The sequence below is a fragment of the Sciurus vulgaris genome (assembly GCF_902686455.1).
Source record: "Sciurus vulgaris genome assembly, chromosome: 6".
NCBI lineage: Eukaryota > Metazoa > Chordata > Mammalia > Rodentia > Sciuridae > Sciurus > Sciurus vulgaris.
The window spans coordinates 122,518,907-122,544,943 of NC_136466.1; the positions used below are offsets into that span (position 1 = coordinate 122,518,907).

A 26,037-nucleotide genomic window follows, 5' to 3' on the forward strand; every position below is an offset into this window, starting at 1 on the left:
GTGTCACCTTTTGGGCCAGGGCTGAAGATCAGTCAGAAACTTTTCTTTTATACCTTCTAAATTCTTCTTAATTAATTACATTTATCTTTAATAACAAGTTTTCTTGTCTGTATGAAAGCATAAAGCCATTTCTCTTAATATGGTCATCCTACCAAAAAAATATTAACCTGACAGTTAAATAAATAATGTTAGTGCCATCAAATACTTCAAATAGAAAGTCAGTTACTTATAATAATGGTTCAGTATTTTCAACCAAATAATAGAATTAAAGGAAAACTTTTGGAAGCCATTCTAATAAAAGTAAAACATCTGACATTATTATAAAAGCCAGTTAATTTCAACTTTTTTAAAAATATTTTTTATTTATTTTTATGTGGTACTGAGGATCAAACCTAGTGCCTCACATGTGCTAGGCAAGTGCTCTACCAATGAGCCACAACCCCAGCCCAGTTAAGTTCAACTTTAAAAATAATTTTTTTACATTGATCATACATGATACACTTGCAGTGCCATGGTTAAAAACTAAATTTCACAAAGTCAAAGTATTTCTGCTTCATACAGCAGAAATAGTTTTGGAATTAGTTGTGGCATATATTGTGGTAACTCTCTAGTTGTTTCTTTGAAAAGGAGAAGAGAAAAGGATGGAGTTGTGATTGGGAAAGATCTTCATTGTTTGGAAGTTTGTGAATAGTCTTTCGATGGTCTCCTGTTTTAATTGGGCAAATTTATATTTTGAATAATAATAGAATAAAATTCAGAATGTCTAAGATTTTGTAATATTTAGATTTGGTCCCAAGGAAGCATAAAATAGAGAACTTTTTGAAGAGAGTTTTATCTTGTTTTTTTAAAAGAATGCCACTGGATATAGTGGTGCACATTTGTAATCCCAGCTACTTGGAAGACTGAGGCAGGAGGATTACAAGTCTCAAAAAATAAAAAGGGCTGGGGATGTAGCTCAGTGGTGTGGAGTACCCTTGGGCTCAATCCCCAGTGCTGAGAAAGAAAGAAAAAAAAGGTACATGAACAGATGTAGAAAGACAGAAACAGTGAAAATATTTAATCTGAAATATGTACATATTTCAATATGTAAAAGAATCAAGAATATCCTCCATTTAGCAGAATTTTCTCTGAATTTACCACATACTTCACCACTTATTGTTATTTTTTAAATTGAAAATATTAAGCCTTCAGGAAAGTTAATTAAAGGTAGCACAACTTTACATTCAAAAATTATTTCAGGCAATGTTATGAAAAAGAAAACATAAAATTATATTGAAAAGTACCTAATTCAAAAAATATAAGTAGCATATTTTTAAAGACGAAGGTAAGAAACTGATTAAAGTATATGAAGTATCAAGTATTATGTTTTGCAAGTTATTTTTAAAATAATTCAATCAATATAAAGGGTTTCAGTGTATACACTTATATGTTACTTTTGATTTTTTAGAAATTGTTTTACAAAGCTGTTGAATAGAATAGTTTTTCAGGTTCTACCTATATAATAAACCAGACTGAGAGTAGATAAATGTTTCCAAAAACATCACCCTCTTTTAAACTCAAAAGTAAGACTCCAAGTTGTCTGGCCCCACTGACCTCTCACCTCTCGCCACGTTACCACACTTCTCCAGCAGCATACCCTTTCAGTTTCTGAATGAACCCGAATTGTTACTTTCATATACCTGTCTGGCTAACTCCATTCCTCCTTTTGATGCCAGTTGAAAATTATAATTAGATGGTCTGCAAACAGTCCCTGAATCCTCATACTAGTATAAAAATAAGTTATTATCCCAGTGATCTTATAACTAACAATCTATGTGAGACTGTATAGTACCTGTCTTTCCTACTGGATTGGAACTTCACAAGGACAGGAATCATGCCTGTCTTGTTCAGTTGCATTAACAGAGTGCCTGACATATCATAGTTGCCCATTTGACGTTAAATGAATTGAATGTATACATTCATAAGAAAAGGGAAGAAACTACCACTGAGCAACATCCCCAATCCTTTTTATTTATTTATTTTTTTGAAACGGGGTCTTGCTAAATTGCTGAGACTGGCCTCAAACTTGCTATCCTCCTGTCTCAGCCTCCTGAATTGCTGAAATTACAGGCATGCATTACCACACAGTGCTCAAGTTTCTTTTAGAGTAGTTTCCAAAAAGGCTGGGGATGTAGCTCAGTAGTAAAGTGACTCTTGTTCAATCCCTATTATCCTCCTCCCCCCCACAAAAAAAAATTAAAGAAAAGAAAATAAATTTGATACTTCTATCATTACATCAAATATGTGATTTTGATGAAATTTCCCCATGTTTTTACAAATGTTGAAAAGCTTAGACAGGTGATGTAACGAACCCAGGCTCCTATAGCCAGAATCAGTAATAATTGGTCTGTCTGATACATTTTCATTTAGCACAGTTATAATTAGGTCATTGAAACAACTTTATGATATTTTACTTTCTTAGTGAGAAATATCCTTTGCTATCTTATTTCTACCATCTTTTCTTTTTGGAATCATGAAAGTAAACTTTTAATGATCACAAATTGAATTTTTCTGTATTCATTCTTTTATATATTTTAAGAAATTTCAGTATGTTGACGTCTTGAGTTAGAACTATGATCTTAATACATTTAAGTGTTTGCAGATCAATTTTCAGAGATATACAATTCTCCTAAATAAAAGAAATACATAAAATGGTGAATTAATGTGAATTTTTTTATTATCAGTATGTTATCAGGTGGTTCAGATGGTGTGATTGTACTTTATGACCTTGAGAACTCCAGCAGACAACCTTATTACACATGTAAAGCAGTGTGTTCCATCAGCAGGTGTGTATTTAAAAATGCGATCATGAGTTTGTAAACAGTTGAGTATTTTTTGCATCAAATATAAAGCATGAAAATAGTAGTCATATGAATGGCTTAAGTAAATTGTTCAAATGACATATTTACATGGATATCTCTTGATAGTATTTCTTGAAAATAACTGAAATTCAAGGATAGACTTTTTTAAAAAACATTTTTGATTCTGTCTTTTTAATCTCTACCTACAGAGCACACCTGAATAATTACGGGTTTTGGTACCACTTAATGTAAGATTCAGTTACGAGTCTTTCAGCTAATTGTAAAGTAGCCTTTTCAGCTGATATTAGTGAAATAAAAAGATTAAGAACTAGATATAGAGTGGGGATATAGCTCAGTGGTAGAGCACTTGCATAGCATGTGTGAGGCCTTGGGTTCAATTCCCAATACAGCAGGAAAAAAGAGAAGGAAAAGAAAGAAAGAAAGAGGGGTTGGGGGGAAAGAACTAGACATAATAAATATGCACATAATCCCTCACCAAACACACATACACACATACACCCTTCTTTTATCTCTCTATTTACTTAAAGATTCTTAACATAAAAACATGTTTCTATTTGTCATTTCTCACTGTTCTTGTGAAAAATGTTTTTAAATGTCTAATAAACTGTTTTGTAACTTTGCGGTAGTTTTTTCATGATGATTATTTAATTTTCTCTCATAAAACCTATATCTGAGCAGACTTTTGCATTAAAAGAAGGACTGAGAAAATGTGTCTGAGAGGAGAAAGTTCATATACATTAACATCAGCAACCATTCTTTATTAAAACTATTTCAAAAGCACCATAATAGGCTCTGAAGTTCATGTACATTTATGAGACTGACAATTGTTTCTGTGTCTGGTGCTTCACTTTGGAAATACACATTTGAATGACTCAAAAGTCATTCATCTCTCTAAACTTCAAATTATTTTGTTTTAGAGATAATTATATTTTCTTTTCATGTTTATAAGGGTTCTGTGATAAATGAAATATTTTTTGAAAAGCATGTTGAAAACCATAAAACTACCATAAGTGGAAAGCAATATGGTTTTAGGAAAAAACAGTATAGAACAAGGTATCACCTCAAAGTATATGATGTTATATTACTTTCATTCATTTTTTATCTTATTTTATCTTAGCTAACATTTTAAGATTGTTATGTAGCAAAATAGCATTTGCATATATTTCATATGCCATATAATGTTATTTTGTGAAGAACTATGAACTGAATTTTTGGTATGTAACAAAAGTAAATGCTTTGTGCATAACTCTTGTTTTATTATGACTCTGTTCTTGGGTTCAAATGCTATCTTAAACACATGACTTCAAATTTGAAAATGGGCAATAGTAACCATCTATACAAAATGAATTCAAATTACATCTTTATGTTATAAGAATTTACAATCTAATTTTAAAAAATAATTTAAATAAAATTCACCAAATTTTGTGTGGCTTAGATTATTTTCTGATATTTATTATTGGTATACTTGATGTGTTTTGTTCTTCAGCACTAGAAAGATTCCTTATCAAAGTTCTTATTAAATGTGAATAACAAATCACACATAGTAAGAGAATAATATGACATTTTATCTTTTTTAAAATTTAAATTGAAAATATAAATTAACTTGTGATGTTATTTGTTATTAAAGATTTGTTTTATTTAAAACCATCAAGATTGTTAGGAGGAAATAGAAATCAATTTTGCTTATTTTAAGCAGAAGTTTATTGGAAGGAGCTTTAGTATCTCACGTAACTATCAGGAAAATGGGAGAATCAAACTTAGAAAATGAGCAGAAAGCAAGAGAAGGTAAGAGAGAATACAGTCAAGGTCATACCTCAGGAACAATTTAGTTTGGGTTTTGCCCAACACTGATTCAACTGATTACCAACACTGACTCAACTTCATAGCTGTGAATAATGGCTAACTCTCCTTGGGGTTTGCATTAGTAATTGCTGTTTCAGAATCTCAAGTAGACTCAATAAAACCCAGGACACATATCCTTGCCCTTGATGCCAAGCGGGCAGGAAAAAGAAATCTGGAATCCTTTGCTTTCTGTAACAAAAGGCAGGGGCTTGCTTTTCAACAAAACAAGGAAGTTCCCCCAAACAGGAAGAGTTTGAATGCTTAGCAGCCATGAAAAAGGATACATTCACCCATTTGATTGTCCAACATCCATTTACATCTTGCTTCCCATACTTACCCTTTTTTTTAAAGAAGTTCCAACCTAACCCAATGCACTGTCCACTCTACAACCAAAGAGTCATCCTCTTCCACATCCTCTTATAATCCTGAATGTATTTAGTTACATATCCAGCTCCAGCTCAGAGTAATATCTGGTTTTCCAGTATTATTATATGATACTGTATCAGTATTATATACCCTATGGACTTAATTATACAGTTAACCTATATAAAACAAGGGAGGAAAGAAAGGGGAAATTAGTTAACATTATGTAAGCATATATAATTATAGAGAATGTAAGGAAATATGGGTAGATAGTACATTCTTTGTGTTTTTACAGCTGTCTTTACCTGAGCTAGCATTTGTGACTTTCCTTTATGTTCTCTTTCCTGCATTTGGTACCACAGATATCCACTGTCCTTTATTCAGTATTGGGATACAGACCTTCACCCTTAGGAATCAGATCCCATGATTGTTCTGTCTGCATGAGGTTGCAGCAGTTTTCTATTAACTTTGGTTTGTTTTATTATAGGAAATTTCTCATATGTACAAAAGTAGCAAATCATATAATGAATTGTGTCCCATAACCCAGCTTCAATACCTATCAGTAGTAAGCAATCTCGTTTCACTTCTACCCCACACCCATCCATCCCTGGGATTATTTTGAACTGAACCCCAGATAACATTTCATCTATTTGTTTTTGTGTATCTCTAAAGCATAAAGATTCTTTTTGTAAGCATAACCACAGTATCACACACTAATTTCTGGTAGTAAATATCTAGTCAGTGTTTAGATTTCCTGCATTGTCTCATAAGTCTTAGCAGCCAGTTTGCTTGAATTAAGATTACATATACTGGGTTGATCGATTACTGGTTCAGAGCATAGACTGACTTCTTCAGTCCAGCACAACCTGATATATTATACATAACATCAATAACTGTTCAACAGATCATGCTTCTGTGAGCAATGTGTTACATAAGGCTAATGAATCCTATGATCATCCACTAATTGCATTCTTTTCATCATCAAGTAAGTTCCTTGATAAGAAGCAATACTGTGTGGAATACCATGGATGTGTGTGAGGCATTCAACAATTCTAAGAATGATAGTACTGATAGAATGATAACTTGAGAAAAGTAAATCCAAAACCAAAAGAGATCTCTTCTAGTAAGGACAAACCATTGCCTGCACCAAGATGAAAGAACTCCAGTATAGCTGGCTAATCCCTCCAGACTACATAATACAGCAATAGGAATTTGTCCATATTTTGAATGTTAGAAGGAGGTAGACCTCCATGTCATAACATGGAAGCTTTAATCTAGAGATGCCTGAACATTCTTCTTTTCTGTATAGGCAGGTCATAGGCATGTGGTGTAGCTATGGCAATTCATATCTTACTTGAGACTGCTACTTGTGGTTAATATAGTCCTAGTTTTGAAATTCACATGTTATCTCTAAATGTTGATTTCTGTTTTGTAGAAACCATCCTGATGTTCACAAATACAGTGTGGAGACTGTTCAGTGGTATCCTCATGACACAGGCATGTTCACATCAAGCTCATTTGATAAAACTCTGAAAGTATGGGACACAAATACATTACAAGTAAGTACAATGAAACCTTTTCAAACTGCTCTGTAAATGAAGAATTTAATCCTAAACCATTTTCATGTGACTATTTGCTAAGGTGTCCTGCATGTTATATGTAAAAGCAGTAGAGTGGTTAAAGGGAGCTAGACTACTTGAGTTAGATCCTGGCTCTGCTGCTGACTAACTGTAGGACATTGGGCAAATGTCCAAACCTCTGTGTGTCTGTGTCCTTATCATAAATAGGGGTGATGATGGCACCTTATGGTCTAGTTTAAGGATTCAATAAGCCACTCTATGCAAAATATCTAGAATATTGCTTAGCACATATAAATGCCCCAAACCTGTTAGCTGTTACTCTAGGTAAAGTCATTAATTAATTAACAAAGGTCTCTTCCACTATAAAATTAAGGTATAAATCTATATGATGTCTAAGGTTCCTGCAGTTCTATCGTGTAGTCAATGATTTCAGCTTCTGGAATCCACATTAATCATCTTTTATTTTAACTTCATAGCACTGTTTTCTGTATTCTCATTTCTCAACATAGTGTACTGTTTTATGTTGTTTTCATATTCATATATCTTGTTTTTCTACATTATTACTTCCACAAAGAAAGGATTGTATTTTATATACTACTAAATCCAGTACTGTGAATAATTGCAGAATAAATAATTTAAGGATAACTAATGAACTAAGTAACCAACCACATATTAATAACTAATAAAACTATGAAGTATAGGTAGGATTCTAGTCAGAGAAACAAATATTGTTTTATAAATGAATGCAGAGAATATGTCTAATTACTCAAACTAAATAATTGTTTTCTTTTTTGATCCTGTTACTTTAGGAAAGAATGTGCCATTGATCATTTTGGATTTATTTACTTATTTAATTAGGTACCAAGGATTGAACCCAGGAGTGCTTACCCACTGAGCCACATTCCCAATCCTTTTTAATTTTTTTTTTTTTTTTTTTCAATTTTAAAACAGTGTCTCACTAAGTTGCTTAGGGTCTCACTGAGTTGCTGAGACTGAATTTGCAATCCTCCTGCTGATTCTGCCTACTGAGTTGCTGGGATTACAGGTGTGTGCCACCACGCACAACTGGATTTATTTTTAGACTAAAGTATTCATTTTAAACTTCATAGCAATTGAAAATGAGAATATATTTTAAGGATTAAATGACTATCATGAACTTCCCCTACTGATTAAAATGGAGTATGTAATAGCCAAAATAGCACCTCCATTGAGAAAAACTAGATTTGTGTGAGGGCTTTGGAAAATCTAGGCCCTGAGAGAATTGGAAAAGATCCTAAAGAAAAAGAAAGCTAATAGAAGTGAATTCATCTTTCTGCATGTTTTTCTTTTTTGCCATTTATCATTTCTTGATGTAGGGCAAGAGATTGAGAAGGCAGGCATTTGGTAGCTTTTAAGGGGCAGAGAAGCCAGTGGGACTTTAATCAATTTCATAAGACTGGAGAGGCAGAAATTGGAGCACAGAGCAGTCAACCAGATATTAAGAGGTCAGTATCACAGAAATAAGAGAGATTCAGAGAAATGAGTCTGACATTGGACACTGGTTTTCCCTTTGAGTCATTTGCCTATGAATCTACAGAATACCACAAAGAAAGGAAGGTAAAATAGCAATTTTTCTCAGTCACATGGTACTGAGGGGAAAGGTTACCATATAGTACTTGCTAAGTAGGAGGAGTCCTATTAAAAAACCAGGCTCTTAGGGCACCTGGAAGGTGCAAATGGAGACAAATGGTGCCTGTGGTAGGTACATCCCAAGATGTCTGTGGCATAATCCCCAGAACCTGTTAATATGTTAATATGTTAGGTTACATGGCAAAGGGAAATTAAGTTTGATAATCGCCTGAACCCAAGATATGGATATTATCCTGAAGTATCCTGTTGGGTCTACTGTAATCACAAGGATTTTAAAAAGTAGAATAGGGAGGCAGAGGAAGAGCATTGGGAAATAGGAAACATGGAATAGTCTGAGAAATGTAAAATTGCTGACTTTGAAGATGGATGATGGGACCATACGCCCAAGTTGGAAAAGTAAAGAAACAGTTTCCTCCTGGAGTTGCCAGAAAGAAAGGCAGCCTTGCCAGCACCTTGATTACAATGAGATCCGTATGACACTTCTAACCTGTAAGGCTGTCAGATAGTGAATTTTGTGTTTGTGTAAGCTAATAAGTTTATAGCAATTTCTTACCTCAACAATAAAAAATTATTAGAGTTTATAAAGATGGCAAATGAGGTTTACAAATTAACTCAGTCCCTGATTGAATTGAGATAATCTGCACCTCTCCTCCTGCCAAAGATGGATTGAACTTTCTCTTGAGAAGCTAATATCATATAGAGTCTCTTTAGTTTTTCCTATGTATTTTGGCCCTGAATCAGAAACTACCAAAAAACAGACAGTATAGACAGACTGACATCTTTAGGCCATGATGCCTTTATCAGTAAATTATTGTTAACATTTAAAAAAGAAATAATACCAATCCTATACAAAAACTTGAAGGGGGGAAAAAAAAACCTTCAAGAGGATAAAGGATGGGGAGAAGGAACATTTATTTGTAAATTCACTTTGCGAAGTGAGCATATCCTTGATTCCAAAATTTCCTTGGATATTATATGAGTATTTTGACTGTATGGCTTAAAAAAAAAGACAAAAAAATCCTAAACAAACTGTTAGTAAATAGAATCTAGCAACTTACAAAATAAATAATATATCACAATTGAATGGTATTTATTTTAAGAAACAAAGTTTATTTTTAGCATCCAAAAACCAGTTAATGTAATTTACCATGTTATTAGAATGAAAGTAAAAAACTGCATGATCATCTAAAACCATCCAAAAAATTTTTAATAAAAATCACTACCCATTCATGATTTTAAAAAAAATATTAATCATTGGGGAAAAGGGAAATCTCCTAATTTGATAAAATGTTTCTTTTTTTTTTTTTTAAACAACTGAAGTAATTTCTTTTGGTGATAAAAATTTGTATTATCATGTTATTGTCTCTGTTCAGCATTGTATAGGAAGTCATAGCCAGTTAAATAAGGCAAAGGAAATAAAACGTAAAAGAATTAACAAGGAGACATTTAAACTATCATCACAGAAAATATGATTATGAACATAGAAAATGCCAAAGGATCTATAGCCAAACTATTAGAATTTGTGTGCATAAATTTAGCAGAGTTGTTGGATATAAGATCAATTGTTTCTGAATTCCAGGCACAATTATAAAATAAAATGTCAAAAGTAACACCATTCACAATTACATTTAAAAAAAACCATATGCCTACTAGTAAATTGAATAGAAATATACAAGACCACTCAATACTACACAGAAAACTATAAAATATTGAGAGAAATGAAGACCCAAATAAATGGTAGAATATGTCACATTCAAGAATTAGAAAGTTCAATATTGTAAAGATACCAGTTCTATCCAAAGTGATCCTCAGAATCACTACATTTTCAGTCAAAATCTTAGGTTTCTTTTATGGAAATTGAGTAGCTAATTCTAATGTTTATATGAAAATACAAAGAGATAAGGCATTCTTTAAGAAGAGTGAAGTTGGAAGAGCTCACTAACCAGATATCAGGATTTACTGTTAAGCTATACTAGTTCAGTCAGTGTGATATTGGTGCAAGTAAAAAAAAAAGAAAAAAAGTGGAACAGGATAGTGATTAAGAAACACTACAGACTGAGGTTGTGGCTCAGGGGTAGAGTGCTTTCCTGGCATGAGTGAGGCACTGGGTTTGATCCTCAGCACCACAGAAAAATAAATAAATAAATAAAAGGTATTGTGCCCATCTACAACTAAAAGCAAATTGACACACATGTTACAGTAGTAGCATTGTAGTGCACTAGTACATTGGGGAGAGGATGGTCTTTTTCATAAAGGGTGTTGATTCGTTACCTCTCTGTTACATGTTAAAACCAGGGATTTGGTAGTGAGCAAAATAGACATTGCCCCTGCTCTGTGTCAAAAAGTTTCAAGCTTAACAGGAAAGACAAAATAAAGCCAGAAATAGCAGTAAGGTTTGAAAGGGGTTATACCTGGGAAAGTGCATGTTAGTTTAGCTGGGTCACCTAACCTATGGGAAGTTCAGGGAATATTTTCTACAAAATACTTTTCCAGAGACAGTGATCATTAAGACTGAGATGAAGGCTGAGTAGAAGTTGGATAAATTCATAGGAGAAAGAAGAGAGTTCCAGGCAGAGAGAACAGCATGTAAAACCTTGGGAGTGATGGTGGACATATGTATATTTAAAATGGAAAGACTCTCAATATGGCTGAGTACCAGAGCAGTGTCTAGATTGAAAAAACCAGAAAGGTAAGCAGAGTCTATGTCATAAGGAACCTTGCCAAATTTGTTAAATTGTTTTTTTTTTTTTTTTTTAATCCTTAGGAGGCAATGTAATCCATTAAAGAGTCAGTGAGCCATGGCCAAAACTGAAAGAATTAAGTTGGCATTTTATATGAATCAGACAGAATATGTTGCAAATAGATTAGAAGGTGACAAGAAGAGAGTTCAGATAGGAGGTTTCAGTAATCCAGGCCAGAGTAGTTAGTGACCTGACTATGAATATGGCAGTGGGATAGTCAGATATAAGAGGTTATTTATGAAAAAATTGACAGGAGGTGGAAATTAATTTGCTATTTGACAAGAGTGAAAAGTAAATTGGAACTCTCTTACATTGCTAGTGGAAATTTAAAATGGTATAGCATTTTTTTTTAAATGGTAAAACATTTTTACTCATAATGTTCAATGTAAAGTTACCATATGATCAACAAATCTATTCTTGAGTGAATGTTTGTATTCAAGACAAATGAAAACATGACCACAAGAAAACTTATACACAAGCGTTCATAGCATCATTGTAATAGCCAAAAAATAGAAACATTTGAAATGCCTGTCAGCTGATAAATGCCTAAACAAAATATGGTATACTGCAGCAGCAAAATAAATTAAGTACTAGTACATGCTACAACATGGATAAACTTTGAAAATATCATACTGAATTTTAAAAAAGCATGCTAAATGAAAGACTGCAGAAGACTACATACTGCATAATTTCATCTATATAAAACATCAAGAATAAGCAAAAAGTTGATTTAGAGTTTACCTAGGGCGGGTATGGGGAGTGAATGCTTATGGACATGGGTTTCTTCTGGAATGATGAATGCTAAAATGTATTGTGATGTTTGCACAACTTCATAAATATACTAAAAACCCTTGAACTACACACTTTCAAGTGGGTACATTGTATGATATTTGAATTATATCTCAATAAAACTTAATTTAAAAATAAAAAATGACCCCCAGGTTTTCTAACTTGAGAATTGAATAGATTATATTGTTTACAAAGATAGGGAAAGAGGGGAGGATGATGTTCAATTTCAGAATTGCTAAATTTGAAAAATTTATAAGAAATTCAAGTGAAGATAATCCAGGAATTTACTTTTACGTATCTGTAATTTGGGAATGAGATCTATACTGTTAATACAATTTTGTGAGTCTCTCGCATACAATTGTCAGATGAAGAGACTAGTGCATAGAACAAAATCATGAGGAAGACCAATTTTTTTTTTATTGTAAACAAATGGGATACATGTTGTTTCTATTTGTACATGGAATAAAGGAATACCATTTGTGTAATCATAAATTTACATAGGGTAATGTTGTTTGATTCATTCTGTTATTTTTTCCCTTCCCCGCCACCTCTCCCACCCCTCTTTTCCCTCTACACAGTCCTTCCTTCCTCCATTCTTGCCACCCTCATTAACCCTAACCCTAAACCTAACTCTAACCCTAACACTAACCCCTCCCACCCCCCATTATGTGTCATTATCTGCTTATCAGCGAGATCATTTGTCCTTTGGTTTTTTGAGATTGGCTTATCTCACTTAGCATGATATTCTCCAATTTCATCCATTTGCCTGCAAATGCCATAATTTTATCATTTTTTATGGCTGAGTAATATTCCATTGTATATATATACCACAGTTTCTTTATCCATTCATCAATTAAAGGGCATCTAGGTTGGTTCCACAATCTGGCTATGGTGAATTGAGCAGCTATGAACATTGATGTGGCTGTATCTCTGTAGTATGCTGATTTTAAGTCGTTTGGGTATAGGCCAAGGAGTGGGATAGCTGGGTCAAATGGTGGTTCCATTCCAAGCTTTCTGAAGAATCTCCATACTGCTTTCCAGAGTGGCTGCACTAATTTGCAGCCTCACCAGCAATGTATGAGTGTACCTTTTTCCCCACATCCTCGCCAACACCTATTGCTTGTGTTCTTGATAATCGCCATTCTAATTGGGGTGAGATGGAATCTTAGAGTACTTTCGATTTGCATTTAAGAAGACCAAGATTAATAGAACAAAAAAAGGAAAACAAAGCCTGCAAAGACAATGAAAGGAGTAGCCAAAGAGTAAGAGTAAAATTAGGAGCATACAAGCATATGACACCAGTGAAAGAGGTTGTTTTAAAGACAGTGGAGTGTTGAACATTGCAGACAAATTAGGTAAAATAAGGTTACCCATGATATTGGAAGAGTAGTGTGAATACAGTAGTGAAATAAAATTTCAGTGAATTTAGAAGTACATGGGAGGTAAGGAATTACAGATAGACAAAGTTTGGATTTGAAGAGGAGTAAAGAAGACTAAGGGGAATATAAGGTGAAAGGTATTTAGAGTTCTTAAATTTTTTTTTATCTGGGAAAAGTAGGAAAATAAGAGACTTGAACTTTTAATACTATTAGAAATGAGCCAGTAGGGAGAGAAATCATAGATACCTGGGAGGTAATCTATAGAGTGAGATTTCTGACTGCTGAAGGGGATCTGAACAGAAGTAGAGAAATTAACTTTTGGAATGGGGAGGAATCACTTTTGCATAGCAGGTGTGAAGAAAGAAAAAGGATAAGTAGAAGCATGATTTGTTGTTTTGTTGGTAAGACTTTAAGGGAATTCTGATAGAGTGGCTCCTATTTTCTATTTGAATTGAGAAATCAGATGAATGAGTGGGGAGTAGATAAAGTTTGAAATAGCAGCAGAATATTGTGAGGAATACTGATGAAATAGTGACAGTAGGACTTGATGTCATAACTAAAAGTCCAGTTGAAATGAATTAATTTTTATAATGATGTCAGTCTGCCAATTATAAGATTTTTTTCACCTTACCAAGGTAGAACAGGGATTGGCTAAGTCTGGGACTGTGGACAAGTCTTACTAATGGCCTCTTTTTATAAATAATATGTTACTGGAACACAAACATGCCCATTAGTTGTCTGCTGCTTTGCTTCTACTGTGGCAGAGATAACTATATGTTTCTCAAAGCCTAAAATTTTTGCTGTCTGATCCTTTACAGAACAAGTTTGTCAACCCGTATGTAGATTAACCTCTGGATATAGGTTCAGAAAAGGTTGCCATTTGGAATCATTCAGAGTCGTCTTGACAAATGGAAGGATAATAGCAAAGGATGGAAGATGCTGGCAGTTGACGTGTTGGACTTTGGAACCCAAGCTGGAGAGGAGAAGAAATGGACAGGGTGAACTGCTGATAGGAGTCCTAGGGTTTATTAAAATGTCTTGAGATTTGGGGGGAAAATCAAAATGATTATTGTCATGGATAACTGAAAGATATAGTTTCAGAAGAGGAGAAATTCTAGGACAGCAGTGTCCTGAGGTAGCTGAGGCTATAGGGAACTGAAAGGCAGATGGCTAACTAGATCATCCATGTGGATACCGAAAGTCCCTTAGAGTGAGTGGAGAGGAAGATGGTGAGCCAGGTAGTTGTCTTTTCTTAACTTCTGGAATTTATTATATACTCAATTTAATAAATTGCTAATAGTCAATTTAAAAATTGCTAAAAATGTGGGAAAAAGAAAATTTGTTCCTTTGTTTTTATCATTAGCACTTATACTTTTTAAATATCTTTTCATTATCAGATTGCAGATGTATTTAATTTTGAGGAAACAGTTTATAGTCATCACATGTCTCCAATTGCAACGAAGCACTGTTTGGTAGCAGGTTTGTATGTATTCTTTTGTCTTTTAACATACTGAAAGTTTTCTCTTTTTTATCTAGTTCACTTTGATAGACATTTTAATCCAGATGATGAGAAAGTTCTTTTTTTAATTTCACTTGCAGTACTGGGGATTGAATCTAGAGGTGTGGTACCATGAGGCATATCCCCAGCCATTTGTATATTTTGTTTTGAGACAGGGTCTCCCTAAATTGCAAAGGTTGGCCTTAAACTTGCCATTCTCCTGCCTCTTGAGTTGCTGGAATCACAGGCGTGCACCACAATTCCCAGCTATGCAATTCTTTTTTTAAAAAATATATGCTACTGTTTATATTCAGTTCAACAGATAATGTGCAAGTCAAGCACTGTGCTAAGGGCTAGATGCAAAGATTAAGAAAGAGTATTTCTAGATTGGCATAGTATCACACCACTGTAATCCCAAGAACTAGGGAGGCTGAGGCAGGAGAATCACAAATTCCAGGCCAGCCTCAGCAACTTAGCAAGACCCTCAAAACATAGAAAGAGCTGGAGATATTGCTCAGTGCCAGTACTTAAAAAAAAAAAAAAAAAAAAAAAAAAAAAAAAAAAAATCATGTTTTTGTTCCCTAACAAGTTGCTTTTAAATCACTAAAGTCTCAAAATATTTTTTTTCCTTTTTCCTTTCCTTTTTTTTTTTTTTTTTTTTTTTTTGGTACTAGGGATTAAACCCAGGAGTGCTTTACCACTGATCCACATCTCACCAGCCCCTTTAAAAATTTTTTTTTTTTTTTTTTTTTTTTTTTTTTAAGTTTTGAGACAGGGTCTCGCTATGCTGCTGAGGGCCTCACTAGATAGCTGAAGCAGACCTCAAACTTGAGGTCCTCCTATTTCAGCCTCCCAAGTTGCAGGGTTTACAGGCATGTGCTACCATGCTCAGCTTCAAGATTTTACATGAACAAACTTTGGCAACTTTTCCCATTTGACTTTATAAAACAAGGAAGTTAAAATCCATTTATATGAAAGCATGTGCAATGTTTTCATATGTAAAGAAGAAAAATATTTTTCTAGTATTGGTTATCTGTTCACGGCGATTCTATTATTTCCATGGGCTATGTGAGTCTCTTGACCTCTAGGCATTCAGATGCTTCATCTATAAAGAAAAACTAGCCACTAATTTGTTTTTGAGGTTCAATCTGTGTACATTTTCTGTGAATCTCTTACAATGGAAAGTATATCTTTAACTTGGAAAAATTAAGCTGTTAAAATAAATGATCTGATGTGAAAAATATGGAATAGAATTATACATACATACTTAAATTTCCAAGATCAATTTCCTGGTCTTGATACTGTACTTTAGTTAACTAAGTGATTTGAGGAATCTGAGTGAAGGGTGCACGGGCCTGTCTATAATAGCTTTGCAGCTTCTTGCAAATCCTAATTATTTTAAAATTTAAAATGATGCAATAATAGAGTTCTCTTACTACTAGTTATACTACATATAATTATAATAAAATAATTTTTCTGATTATAAACATTAGGGGTGATTTGAAATGTATATTTGGCATACATTTTTATGTCTATGCATGGATACAGTGAAAATATCATGATTCCTAGTAGTGTGATGTTCCTTTTGATGATGATTTATAAGAAAATTATGTTAAGCCAATTTTTTTGTTTGTTTGTTTTTGTTGTTACAGTTGGTACTAGAGGACCCAAAGTAAAACTTTGTGACTTAAAGTCTGGATCCTGTTCTCACATTCTGCAGGGTATTTTTTTTTTTTTTTTTCCTTTGAAACAACTACTACTTTGAGTAAACCATTCAATAAAAAGAAACATTACTAACAATGTGTTCTTTGTAAGTTGACATGAGTGATGTATTTTGTGCTAGTTGTTAAAAATCAACAAGGAAATAAGGATCCTTCTGTGCATTATTCTTATAAAACTGAACTATTGAGGAGATCTTTGTATGAAGAATGGCCATAGGGGAAGCTCAAAGGATATGGAAAATAGGTCTAACTCAAAACCTTATGTTATTTCTACATTTAAAAAAATAAATTGCTAATGAAACTATGTCCATAGTTTATGTTGTGAGCATTGCTTAATATTGCTTTAATGAGTAAACATTGTTCTTAATATTCAAGTGCATTTTTTCTTATTACAAATATTTCAGAAAAAAATTGAACAACTGGAAAAAGTATATTAATTTATATTTTTTGCTACTTTTTTATCAGTATTAGATTGTCTAATTCTAAACAATGAAATGAAATATAATTCAGAAATGTACATTTTTATTCATCTCTGAGGAATATATGATAAATATATCAAGAAAATTTGAGATGTTTATCTTTTTTTATATTATTATGAATTTCTATTGAGGTAAGCTTGGCAGAAGAATATGTCAGGTTTGAATATTTCAGTTAGATAACAGGGAACTAAAATGTTGAAATCATCCTAGGAACCACTCACTTGTTGTGCTTTCTAGAAAAAGCTTTATACAAGTGCTTTCTTACAATCAAGAATTTTTGTTATAATTTTATGAACAATTAGGAAATATTTCTATTCCTTTTAAATGTTTATCTTATATGTTTTATTGTGTGACTTTTTAACATATAGTAAGTAATTACGGTTGAGTTGCATGAATTGACTGACGTAGGCTAACAACTGCATTTTTTAATAAGATTCACTTGTTCTGTCCTTTCCAGAGCAAAATTGGTCCTTTTATATTATATACTATGTGTTTAAAATTCCCCACACCCTTCATATTAGCATTTAAGCATAGATCATTATAAATGTGAAAAAATGATAAATCCATTCACTCCTAATATCTATGATTACTTTATCTTCTGATTTTTTTGAATACGGTGTAAGACTTTTCATATAGTTTTATTTGCAGGTCACAGACAGGAAATCTTGGCAGTTTCTTGGTCACCACGTTATGACTATATCTTGGCTACTGCAAGGTAAAATGTAACTTATTTGATTTTGTTGTTTATGTTAGTAATTAATAAGCATTTTAAAAGACTTTATGTAGGGTACATATTTAGCATATATAGTTATTAATTAGCCCTTCAAAAATGGAGTATTTTTATAGATTTTAATTCACATCACTAAAAAAATTTGCATCCTAATCCTAACTAACCATCTTAAAGGTATTTGTCTTAGAATGGAGAAAACACCATATAGCAATGCAAGTCGATTGGCACTACTAATGAAAAAGCTGTGTGGTATTATTTTTGCACACAAAAGTACAACACTGTATTAATTTATTAGTGGCATTTTTATTCATCTTCTTTAACCCAGAATTATTTCGACTCTAATACAAAAAAATCCATTCATTCATTGATGCAACATTTAATTGAATTCAACATTTAATAGCTACTACCATGTGCCAAATATTGTTGTAGGGCCACAGAGGTAATTAAGACTTTATAGAGCTAAGAGTCTAATGAGGGAAAAATCAGTGATCACAGGACATTTGGAAAGATGCTTTAGTATAGGTATATCTTTGGTAGGTGTAATATAGGAAAAGAAAGCAGAAGCATTTGACTATGAAAGGGTCAAAAGGTTTGGCGGATTATTTGTTGTGGAAAGAGTATTGAATATTTCTTATGATGGGAAGAAAGTACCAATAGAGAGAAATAGGTTAAGATAGAACCAAAGGGATATTTAAAAAAAAAGAAAAAAGAAAGAAAGAAACTGTAGGTAAATAGCAGAAAGAACAGTAGAAAGAAGGGAACAGGGGGAGGGAAAGGGGAAGTACTAGGGACTGAATTAGAACAAATTTCATTCCATGCTTTCATAATTTTGTCAAAATGAATCCTTGTTTATACTAAAAAGAACTAATAGAAAAGAAAATGAAGATACATTGTCCTCATTTATTCACCTTATTCTCAATTTTTATATTAAAAAGGAAAATCACCAAATTTATGCCGAATAGATTCTTAAGGTGAAATTAGTTAACTGCTTTGTTGTCTAGATAGCATTTGAATAACAATAATAGAAAAGATGTAGTAACAAACTTATAAGGACCTAGTGGGGAAAAGATGCTCTTGTAATTAAAAATAGCATAAAAGCAGATTTTTTTGTCCTTCCTTTCTTTGCTATTTTTTTCATCTTCCTGCCACTGTTGTGTGTTGCTCATTTGTTGAAAAGACAAAAGAATAACAATCCAATTGTACAAATACATTTATGTTAATATAATGAAAACTGTGTGTCAATGCTACAAAGGTGGGTGAAGGGCACAACCATTATTCTAGGTTCATATATTCAATTACTGTTAATTTCTTCCTAGTGCTGACAGTAGAGTAAAACTATGGGATGTGAGGAGAGCATCAGGATGTTTGATTACTCTTGATCAGCATAATGGGAAAAAGTCACAAGCTGCTGAATCAGGTAATGAAGATCATATTAATATAGAAATAAGACAATAGTAGTTTTATAGTAAGGTTTTTAAAGTGAAGAAAAATAATAAATATATGATATATATATCGTAAGCTATGATTTTTTTGAAAGACTTTCACCATGAATCACCTTTTAAATTACTTAAACTAAATTATGGTTGTCTTTCTCAAAAATACAAATAAATATGGCCTTTCCTTTGGTCTCCAAATTTTCAAACAGAAACTTTTCTGAATTAACTTGCTTTACTGATTTTTTTTCCTCCAGTGAGGCTAGCTATACAACTTAAATGCCAAGTAGGAAGCCACAATAAATTACAGAAACAAGTATTTTATGCCATTGTGTTAGCATAAAAACTGCAAGTTGTATTAAATGCAAGTCAGCTGCAATCCCTGTGACAATGTATCTCAACTGCATTTTTATATTAGAAATTAATTCTTATGTAAAAACATTCACTCAATTAATTCTGGGGGCTGGGGATATAGCTCAGTGCTTGCCTCAAAAGCACAAGGCCCTGGGTTCAATCCCAGGCACCGCAAAAAAAAAAAAAAAGAATTAATTAAAAAAAAAAAAGAACTAGAAGTATATTAGGATGAACTACATAAACATTGTTCTCATAATCTTTTTAAAGTAAACAGACTTAGGAATTAATGCTTTCTCAAACTTCCTAATTTTGGAAGTGATAATAAATTTTCATTTGAGATGAACAGTTATCCTTTCTGTTAAACTTTTTTATTTTTGTTTTGTAGCAGGGATTGAACCCAGAGGCACCTCTTAACCCCTGAGCTACATCCTCAACCCCCTTTTTTTTTTTTTTTTTTTAATTTTGAGATGGGATCTCACTTAGAACCTTGCTAAGTTGCTGAGGCTGACTTCGATTTGAAATCCTCCTGCCTCAGCCTCTGAGCTGGTTTTACAGGAATATGCCACCACGCCCAGCTGTCTCTGTTAAACTTTTCTTAATGGGAAGCACTGTTGATTTTTAAGAATCAATGGAATGATTTTTTTGATTAGAAATGGAATTAATATGTAAGAGGAATGAAAGGTGATTAAAGGTTTAGTGTTAAGCTATGCATTTAATTGAATTTGATAGCATATTTGCTAAAAATATTATATTTGGCAAGATCTTTCCCCCTTTGATTTTCCTGTTTTCTTCTATTTTTATGGTTCTGATTCATAGACCTATCATATTCAAATAATCTGAAAGGTTAGTTAATTTTAAATATAATCAACATATATATTTTTAATAACTCAGTTATTCCTTAATATGTTTAAATAATTTCATCTTTAAGCATTAAATATATGCCAAATACAGGAAAAGAACTGAACTGTATTTTTCATTGCAGCAAACACTGCTCATAATGGGAAAGTTAATGGCTTATGTTTTACAAGTGATGGGCTTCACCTCCTCACTGTTGGTACAGATAATCGAATGAGGCTCTGGAATAGTTCCAATGGAGAAAATACACTAGTAAGAGCTATTTATGTGCCTTTTTGGATATAAATTAAAGAAGTAGATCTGTGACATATACTTTGTGTTTTTCTATAGATTTAACTCCATTTCTTGAGTATGAATAATAGCTATTTTTGGACAAATATATTTTCCCACTATGCAAACTAGTAATTTTCAAACAACCCACCTTTATCCAACCCCTGCTATGTTCCCCCTACTTAGTGGAGAATCATTGTTCACTGTGGCTCTGTTCCTAATGGGAGTGTGTTATGTTGCTCATGTATGTTGAAGAATAAAATATTGAGAATTACTGATAAAAGAGCATGAAATTAAATATTCAAGTTTTATATTACAAATGACTCATAAATAAAACTCAAAGTGAGTATTATACCAGAATATATAATGCTTTATTTAATACTAGAAAATACTGGAATAATTGTGTTTTGAAAGTGTTAGATTCTTATGTAGTAGTTAACTTGTAGTACTTGTTTTTATGTATGTTGTAGTCCTTACCAGATAAACCAATGGTTTAATAACTTTCAGAATAAACTTTCATTGAGTTTATATACCAGATACAGTTCTGATAATAATTAGTATTTAATATATGTGCAGGAGTATATGTTAATCATTGTATCAACATTGTAATGATAGGTACTATTACAATACCCACTTTATACTTGAGGAAAATTATATATATAATGGTTATGTAACTTGCCTGGGTTTACATACCTAGAAGGGAACAGTTTGACTCTAAATTCTATCATAATTCCGATTATATCCAGACTCCTTAAAACATGTATGGAGGTGTTAATTATAGTCCTTTCTTTACGCATTCTTTCTGCTTAGTAATTCTCTTTAAAATACTGTCACTTTGATTTTTAATGCTAAAACTACTAAGAGATCAAAAGTGTGTCTAGAATACTTAAGCATTTGCTCGACCCTTTTATCCCCCATGCTGGGGATGAAACCCAGGCAGGGCAAGTGCTCTACTTCTGAAAGCCAACCCGACTTCTGTCTCAACTTTATGATTCTCTCATGTCTCAGGCTAGAAACCCCAGCCTTGGAATGTATAAGTAGAAAAAAAAAAAAAAGATAGACTCTTTCATTCCTTATGTTCTACCATGTCCTCTGTCTTTCCTTTTTTCCCACTTTTAAAATAAATACTTAGTAAGCACTTACTTATTTGCCAGGCAGTATTATATAACAGTGAATAAAACAGAAAAGACCTATCCTCAAGAAGCCTCCAGTCCAGGAAGAGTATGAAAGATATCAATCCATATATAGATAGATACATACATAGATACGTACAATCCATATATAGATAGATAGATATTTTGTGTTGGAAGTGAGGAAGAGTAACAGGAAAAAAGGAACAAAAATGAACAGGATGCCAGAGGCCTTAGAGGCCTGTGTAAGGGCGTAGGCTTTTCTCAGGGTGAGGTGGAAAGCCCCTAAAGGCTTTTGTTTGAAGTAGTGACAGGATCATTCTAGAAAAGTATTATGGCATGTGTGTCAGTGTTTAGTGTGATAAATATAAATGTTACTGAATGTATATATATCGTTAATGTAGATATATTCCATTTGTCTCTCCTTGAAGGTGATATTTGTATTCTGTGGGATTTTGCTAGTAAGTCCACATCTAGGAGAGTGGTTTGGACTGGATAATACATTTTTAAGTGGACTTGATCAAAGTAAAAGTCATTCATGCAAAGATGATCAGGGCCCAGAAACTCACCTACAGAGGGCACTTAGAGAAACTTGGAACATGGATTTCAGAAAAAGTAATTCTAAGGGGAAACATGCTATCTTGAAGGTTTTGTTTTGTTTCATTTTTTGTTTTTTTGGATACTGTGTATTGAACTTGGGGGCACTCAACCCCTGTGCGGCATTCCCAGCCCTATTTTGTATTTTATTTAGAGACAGGGTCTCACTAAGTTGCATAGTGCCTCAACCCTCCCAAGCTACAGGGATTATAAGCGTGTACCACCACACCCCGCTATCTTGAAGGTTTTAAAGGACTGTCAGAACAAATGCCAAATTTCGGACCTGCCACTTAGTAATTGAGGACATTAGGCGATTTGTTTAAGACTATTGTCAGAGTTTTGATGTCCTCATTTTGCAAATTGAGAATTTTGTCTTCCTAAAAAGTAACTGTAAGGGTAAAACAGAAGTATGCAAAAAGTAGTATTCTACCTGCCAAATAAAGGCATATATCATAAATGGTATCTATTTTTATTGTGCATTTTTGCCTTTAGTAGTATACTTTTTAGTTTGGAGAAAGTATAAATACACACTTCCAATATATGTATAAGTTAAATAAAAATGCTAGTATATCTATATATTAAACTTAATAAAGCTTAATGTCTTATTTTTTGGATAAAAGTAAAATAGAAATAGAAATTTTCACTCCTTAATGGATCATGTTGCACCCTCCCTGAGATTTGTGAACTGCACTCTGGAGACCATTGCCACAGAGTACAGAACAAGTATTTGCAGGGAACGTTCACAGGGAAGCAGCTTTTGCCAAAATTGGAGAAAAAATTCCAAGTAGGTATTCTGATATTTTCCCATTTTAGTTACTAGCATTATTATTCCTCTTGTGATTGATAATATCAGGAAACTAGAAATACATTCTTTATTCTTCCCTATCAGTGGATTAGCTGTTAAATCAAACATGAGTTGTACTCCTCCTTTTTGATTTTTTTCATATGTTTCCCCTTCCAGTCTCACTACTGAGCTAGTCAGTCTAATTACTCTAATGTCCTTCTAACTATTAATAAATTCATCTCCCAGTGGAAGTCTTTCTGTGAATCCTGTTTTCGGATTATTAAAACTGAATGCCTTTGCGTTTTGTGTACAAGGCCTTCATAAACTGTGCCTTGTGGCCCAATGGCTTATGTTCTGCTGCTCTCCCATTTTTCCTGCTCTTTAGCTATACTGAATCACTTAAAATATGCTCTCTCTCTCTGCTCTAGGGACTGTTGCCTTTGCTTTACAATACCCCTTTCTCCTTATTCTAGCAGCTCCTCAATTTTCAATTCATCTCAGGTACAACCCACTTAACTCTAGTTCTAAATTCATACCTTATTCAACAGGTTCCAATTAAAATTTGGGAAGAAATGTGGTATAATTGAAAGAGAATAGGTTTTGTAACTAGGTATTCTCAGAACCAAATAAGGCCATCACATTCTAGCAGTTCATAATTTTTCCAGCATTCACTAGTTGAGAAATATTTTGTTTTTTTTAATCCTCCCTCCATATAATTCTACAAATTTTTGCATGTGTAAAATCAAAAGATGCAAATGAGAGAATGTTATACTTTTAAACATGTATAGGAATTAATAAATCCAGGCACTTACTAACTACCTTTATGTCCCTGATGCTGTCATATGCATTATTTCACTTGCTTTTTCATAATAACTGTGGTAAATGATGCTATTTCCACTTGACAGATTAGAAGAATGAAACTCAGAGATTAAATCATTACTGCTAAAAGACCAAAAAATAAAAAGATAGATTTTAAAACTCAAGTCTGCAGAATATAATTTTAATGTTTAACCCGTTTATATAACTGCTGCATGGACTAGCTAAATGCATATGCTCACTTCTGTTTAGATGTTTTTTTTGTTTTGTTTTGTTTGTTTTTTTTTTTTATTGTAAACAAATGGGATACACGTTGTTTGTTTAGATGTTATTCTAAAGGGTAGTTTGATATTAGATCCACAACTTACCGGCATGTATCCATTTTAGCCTTAGTGTTTTCTATTTTTATGTACACACACACACACATTTCCACCCAACCTTTAGAAAAAGAGAAAAAGGCAGATTACCATTTAAATTTCCTATTACCCATGGCAAAGAAGGGAGATCTTGGTGATCTGCATACTCATAATCCCCAAATGATTAGATATTTGTTTTAATTAGCAGCAGAAAGTGAACCTGTCAGGCTTCTTTAACCCAAAGCATCTCAGGCACCTGGAGAATTTGTTAAAATGAAAATTCTTTAGGAAGATTGGAATGGGGCCTAGAAGACTGCCCATCTAACTGTTCAGATGATTCTTATGCCACTGGGCTTCCAAACTACCCCTTTTGAGTTAGAGAACAGAATTTAAATTTTTGTCCCAAATACATAATTTTTTATACAAAACTGAAATTACAATTATGCACACTACTTGTGTTCTGTGTTTTATATACTTAGCCTTTATCCTTATTTCCTATGTAGTTTTCATAATTATGATTTACATAAGCCATAGAGTATCATTTTAGGAACATACATCACTCTCAGTTATTTCACCATTCTAGATAATGCTGCATTCAGTTCCTTGGGGCATATTACTTTTTGCTGTTTTATTATTTCCTTAAGATAAATTCCCAGGAGCAATTACTAAATCAAGGGGTAAACATATCTTTGTTGTTTAGTGAGTAGTTTTGCAAGATGGAAAAAGTTCTAGAGATGGACATTGGTGATGGATGGTTGCCCAACACTATGAATATATTTAATGACATTAACTGTATTCTTAAAATGGCTGAGATAGCAAATTATTTATTGTTTGACCACAGTTTAAATTCTTTTAAAATGAAAAAGAAGGTTATATATAACCCACCCCCGCCAAGTAAACAAAGAATAACTTTGTATTTTGTTGCATAATAAACCCTTGATTTTTTTAGAAGGAATAACCAAATTATAATGTCACCAATATGTTTACCTCACTTGTGCCATTATTGTATGTCTCTGTGTTTCTTAAAATTTTTGCCAAACCAGAGACTAGGGATGTAGCTCAGTGGTAGAGGATTTACCTAGCATGTGCGAGGCCCTGGGTTAAATCCCCAGCACCACAAAAAGAAAAAACAAATTGTCAAACAGTGTGATTCTTCAAGTTTGCCTTAATTTGCATTTTTATTTCTGTTAAGACTAAAATGTGAACATTTGCCCTTACGTTTTTTCACTATTTATATTACCTCTTATGTGAAATATACATTCATGTCATTGACCCTCATTTCTATTAGAATATTGAACATTTTTAAATTTAAGAACCCTTTCTATACAATGTTATAATATTTGGAGGAAGTATTTCTCCCAGTCTTTGTTGTCCTTATTAATTTAGATATAAGAAATAATTAACTTTATGATTTTAATCCATCCTGCAGGTGAACTATGGAAAAGTTTATAACGACAGTAGGAAAGGATTGAAATTCACTGTCTCCTGTGGCTGCAGTTCAGAATTTGTTTTTGTGCCATATGGTAGCACCATTGCTGTTTATACAGTTTACTCAGGAGAACAGATAACTATGCTTAAGGGACATTACAAAAATGTTGACTGCTGTGTATTTCAGTCTGCTTTCCAGGTAAGGATGATACTTAAGGGAATTTAATATGTTCAAGTAGCTAGCTTGCTAGAGTAGCATATAAAAGATTACATTGTGATTTCATTCGGAAGGTTGTACTTACAATCCACATTTTAGCTAGGATTTATTTAATAGAAAATAATACAGTCTAAATTTTTAGATGGCATAAGATACATGTATGAATCAGTACAATACTGTGCAGT

General features: G+C 33.0%; 1 protein-coding gene across 4 annotated transcripts in view; it reads left to right on the top strand.

Moving 5' to 3' along the window:
* The window catches only part of ERCC8 (ERCC excision repair 8, CSA ubiquitin ligase complex subunit), a 57,491-nt gene that overhangs the window by 10,147 nt on the left and 21,307 nt on the right, over positions 1–26,037 (top strand). For 2 of the 4 annotated variants that reach the window (XM_079144042.1, XM_079144043.1), the window contains 7 exons: positions 6,502–6,625; positions 14,582–14,663; positions 16,335–16,403; positions 17,531–17,597; positions 18,929–19,029; positions 20,382–20,506; positions 25,637–25,834. In XM_079144042.1, the coding sequence (XP_079000168.1) occupies positions 6,502–6,625; positions 14,582–14,663; positions 16,335–16,403; positions 17,531–17,597; positions 18,929–19,029; positions 20,382–20,506; positions 25,637–25,834 (766 nt within the window). Of the gene's footprint in view, positions 1–2,723; positions 2,826–6,501; positions 6,626–14,581; positions 14,664–16,334; positions 16,404–17,530; positions 17,598–18,928; positions 19,030–20,381; positions 20,507–25,636; positions 25,835–26,037 lie in introns of all 4 variants that reach the window. The other 2 variants (XM_079144040.1, XM_079144041.1) reach the window with 2 other exon arrangements.